General features: G+C 32.9%; 1 protein-coding gene across 3 annotated transcripts in view; it reads right to left on the reverse strand.

Annotated features, from left to right (window-relative positions):
• Positions 1 to 5,000, reverse strand: part of LOC124955780 (transcription factor kayak) — a 46,048-nt gene that overhangs the window by 32,399 nt on the left and 8,649 nt on the right. The window contains exon 1 of one of the 3 annotated variants that reach the window (XM_047510699.1): positions 1,242 to 1,691. The exons of 1 other annotated variant lie outside the window; for it this stretch is intronic. In XM_047510699.1, the coding sequence (XP_047366655.1) occupies positions 1,242 to 1,466 (225 nt within the window). In that variant the 5' untranslated portion in view covers positions 1,467 to 1,691. Of the gene's footprint in view, positions 1 to 1,241; positions 1,692 to 5,000 lie in introns of those variants that run through there. One more of the 3 variants, XM_047510700.1, reaches the window with a different exon arrangement.

The raw sequence follows: 5,000 nt of genomic DNA on the forward strand, positions 1-5,000 counted from the left end.
AGAATTACTATCATATTCCAAAGAAGGAAATCGAGCGAAGTTTTATCAGCCTTGTGCGAAAGAGTGAGACAGAGAGAGAGAGAGTCTCTCCTCTTCGAAAATCAAACGCGATAGCAGCGAATTTCTGAGAAATTTTCAAGCAAACACGTCACTGCGAACATGACCTCAATTATTAGCTTAATTGTAAGTTATCATTATGTAATGCTCTCTTCTCTCTCTCTCTCTCTCTCTCTCTCTCTCTTACTCATTTTCTTAATGGTTCTTCTATTTCTTTTATCATTTGATATTCAACGTAAATAATTAATTAATTTCGGAGACATCCATACATACATACATACACACATACATACATACATACATAGATAAATACATGCATACATACATACGTATTAATAACAATTAACACATTATTTTATCGATGGATATATAACGAAAGTAAAAAAAGAAAAAGACGAGCCACGTAAACGATTGGAAAAGATAAGTAAAAGTAAAAGAATTTTTGCAGTCTCACGATACAACGCGATATAAACGTGAAATGCGACGCGTTTCAATTCTACGTACGTAGATACATATATACATATATATGTATACATACATAAATACACACGTATACACACATACACACATATATATATATATATGTGTGTGTGTGTGTGTGTGTGTATCATGGTATTTTATCGGCAAAAAAAAAAAAAGGAAAAGAAATTATTTTATCTCGGCGATAAAACAAACATGATCGGAACAATTTTAACGAACTTTTTACACAACATTAATGCTATTAAAAGTAGACGCGAGACAAAAAACGTTAGAGATCCTAATTGGTCATTAAAAATATTTACCGATACGTTCGATATATTCGAGAACTGTAGGACATAAATATAAGTCGCGTGATAATAGTATTATACATACACACACACACATATATTTATATATATATATATATATATATATATATATATATATATATATACATATGTATGTATCTTATATCCAAAGAGATTCCATTGAACTTTGCTATCGTCTGTTATCTTATTTACATACCATCCAAAATCAAAGTTTGACATTTAACCAAAGAAAAACTAAATGAAAATTGTTTAAAAATTAGACGAATGTACGGCCTATTTTTAATCATTCACTCACTCACATACATACGCGAGCGCGCATACACTCATACATATACATATCAATTTAATAAATAGAAATGTAATTAAAAATGTGATGAGAGAAAAATTGTTCCTTACCATTGCCTTTTCTTCCTTCGTTAATTGCATGCAATCCGATGGATTATTACTGTTGATCGTAGGATACATCGAGAACATCGTGTAATTATGATCCTCGACGACGTTCTCGTAATAAACCGAGGTTGGTACTCGTTGCATTATCGATCTCCTTGTAATATCTTTCTCGATGTATTGAGAAATATTATCGAAATCTCGATAATCTCTCGAATTATAATGTTCCTTCATAGATGTCACGAAGTGAACGAAATCTGTTGTGTTTTCTTCTCCTTGCCTTTTATTTATCTTTTTATCCCTTTTTTTCTTTTTTCCTTTTTTACGACGTATACGCACGCACACCAAAAAAGAAAAAAGAACGAGAAAATGAACGAGATAACGACGATCTATATATATATATATATATATAAACCCTTTTGCTTTTAGATCTTCCAGGGATGATATTTCTTTTTCTTTCGTTATTTTTTTTCTTTCTTTCTTTCTTTTCTCTCTTTTTGCTTGCTGAGAGAAAAATAAAGGAAAGAATAGAAAAAGAGAAGAAACAAAAACAAGAAAAAAAAAAAAAAAAAAAAAAAAGAAAAATAGAAGAACTAAATTGGAAGAAGATCGAGGAAATACGAATGAGTATTGTTTTCCTTTCCCCCTCACACACACACAAACACGCGCGCGCGTTGAAAATGTTCACAGTGTAAAAAAATAAAAAATAAAAAGTACAAAATAAAACAAAAAAAAAACAAAAATAAACGAAGGTTCCTTAAAAGAGCAAGTTTCTTTTTTCTTGATCGTTTTTAGCCGTCTCAAGTCGTCCTCCTCGTCGTCGTCGATGTCGTCGTTGTCGTCGTCGTTGTCGTCGTCGTATCGACGAAAAGCATTGCACACGCTCACGTATCTCAACTGAGTCCGCCAACGTGACTTGGAAACTATATAGAAAGGAGTCTCTCTCTCTCCCTCTCTCTCTCTCTCTTTATTCCCCTACTTTTCTTCAATACACTCACCAGACTATCCCCACCATTATGGAGTGCTAACCGAGCTTATGCTACGTGACGTCACCGCCATCTTGATTGCTGATTCGCGCGATACCGCTTCGACCAATCGACGCACGTTAAAGACCTAAAGACCGAACTTGTTTCGTAGTAGAACTTCAAGGAATCGAGAGGAACGTGCCGAGAGAAAACAAGATACCCTTTTTCCAGGTAGAAGAACGATATATATATATATATATATGCAACGAAGAGATTTAACTGATCGGAAAGTCCGGAAGTTAGGATTTCATTGAATAATTTTTCATTTTCTCTTATCTTATTTTTCTTCTTCTTGTTTTCTTCTTCTTTTTCTTTTTTTCTTTTCTTGTTTGTTTTTTGTTTCTGACTTTTTTTCCAACGACATATTCCAAAAAAACGACGACCCATTTTTCATTCCTCTTTTTACTTATTCTTTGTTTTTTTCTCTTTTTTTTATTTTTTTATTTTATATTTCATTTATTATTATTATTATCTTTTTTTTTTCTTTTTCTTTCCTTCCTTTTTTTCCTCTACGAACGCGCTGATTTTTCTTTCTGGAATTCATTTATTTATTTGTTTATTTATTATTATTGTTTGTTTTCCTTTTCTTTCCCTAAAAGCTACTGCGAAGAAAATGATTTTTCTCTTTCCTTTTTATTTATTTATTTTATTTATTATTTTTGTTAGTTTCTTTTCTCAAGTCATTTCGAAAAAGCTAATTTCTTCCTTTCCTTCCTTCCTATTTTCCTTTCTTATCATTCTCTTCTTCATTCACGTCCTTTTCTATTTTTTCCTGTTTTTTTCTTCTTTTTCTTTTTCTTTTTTTTCTTACCAATTCTTAATCACAACATTTAAATTTAAATACCCAATCTATCGATTTATGGTAATAGATGGGAGGGGTGTTGGATAATGGGGGGAAGAAAAGCCTGAAGCAAGCGTGTGCGAGATAGAAAATAATTGTAATATTAAAATTTTAAATAATACGTTTAGGCTAATAAGATAAAAACAAAGGATAATGATAATGATGACAATGATGACGATGTTGATAACGATGACGATGATGCGACGCATTATAAAAGCAATCGCGCGCGCGTATGTGTGTATGTATATGTATGTATACGAATAATGTCAAGGCAAAATTATTACCGATTTGGCACGTGACCACTGAGAATGTGTTTTCTCGCAAAGTCGACTCTGAATATTCTCGTACTCCTTTCTTTCTTTCTTTCTTTTTATCTCTCTCTCTCTCTCTCTCTCTCTCTCTCTCTCTCTCTCTCTCTCTCTCTCTCTTTCTCTTTCTCTCTGTCTGTCCGTCTATCTCTCTGTTTCTTTCTCTCTCTCTTTTACATAGCGTTGAAATATACGAGTCAGAGGGAACGCTGAACTTCGCCCACGAAAAAGTTCTCCTTTCTCTCTTTGGTATTCTGATACAAAGAGAGCAAGGATAATGAAATAGAGAGGACAAAATATCATCGTCTCTTTTAATAATAATCGATCGTAATACTCTTGTCATCGTCGTCATAATCATCGTACTCGTTAATATTAGGATTTTTATTTACATGACCGAAAAGTTCCTCCCTACCACCCTTACTTTCACCTTCCTTTTCCCTCCCAATCTTATTCAAGTCGATTAACCTATCTTTCTCTTTCTCTCTATTTAGAATATTGTGCAACATTGTCAATAGATATATGAGAAACACAGCTGGACAAATTGCAAGTAGCCCAAAATAGGACGATGAGAGAGAGAGAGAGAAAGAGAGAGAGAGAGAGAGAGAGAGAGAGAGAAAGTTGTATTGCAATGCAAAAGGTACACTAAAGTAGAACATATATATGCTGGAAGCGTCGCAGTTTATGTCCATAATACATAAGCTATACAATGTGTATTTATACATATTTATTTTTAACATCTAAAAAGGAATTTACTCTAACTAGACGATTAAGTAATAGGTTATTAGAAATAGTAAGATAATGTGAAAGCGAAAGATTCACGCGAACAAAAACGAAAACATTGCAATAGATTTTCGCAGAATAAGTAATTAACAAACGAGTTTGTTTTACGAAGAAATAAAGGCGTATAAATTTATCCTTATCAGCTGGAATAAAACAGTGTGAAAGGATAGACCCTCTTTTCAAAAGAATGATATATTACATATATATATATATATTTTTTTTTGTTCTCTCTCTAATTTTTAATCCAATAGCCGAGAAAGCTAAAAATAAAGTTCAATTAATCAATCATATATATATATATATATATCTTTATCTATCAGTATTTCTATAAAGAGAGATTTTATTTTAGCTTAGAGAAAACACCCTCTCCCTGTCCTCTGCCCTCTCCTCCCCCTCTATCCCGCCCTCTTCTCAAACATCTCCACCATCAACCAATCACCCCCTAGTCATCGTGAAGATTCGTTTTCTTTTTCTTTATTTCTTGTTTTTTTTTCTTACGTCTCTCTCTCTCTCTCTGTCTCTTTTTTCCATTCTTTTCTTTCTTTCTTTATTTCTATCTTTCTTTCTTTCTTTCTTTCTTTCTTTCTTTCTTGAACACGTTACAAACGTACAACGAACTCCGAGGTGAACGCACGTTCATTCGCGGTGCAACGCACGAGGAAGTCAAGAAAACGAAGAAGAAAAGAGAGGGCAAACCCAAAGCGTATTTGGTTTTCTTTGTTCAATGGAAAATTTTACGAACGAACGAAGAGCAACAACAACAACAACAACAACAACAACAACAACAACAACAGCAACAACAACAACAACAACA

The sequence above is a fragment of the Vespa velutina genome, chromosome 19 (genome assembly GCF_912470025.1).
Source record: "Vespa velutina chromosome 19, iVesVel2.1, whole genome shotgun sequence".
Lineage (NCBI taxonomy): Eukaryota > Metazoa > Arthropoda > Insecta > Hymenoptera > Vespidae > Vespa > Vespa velutina.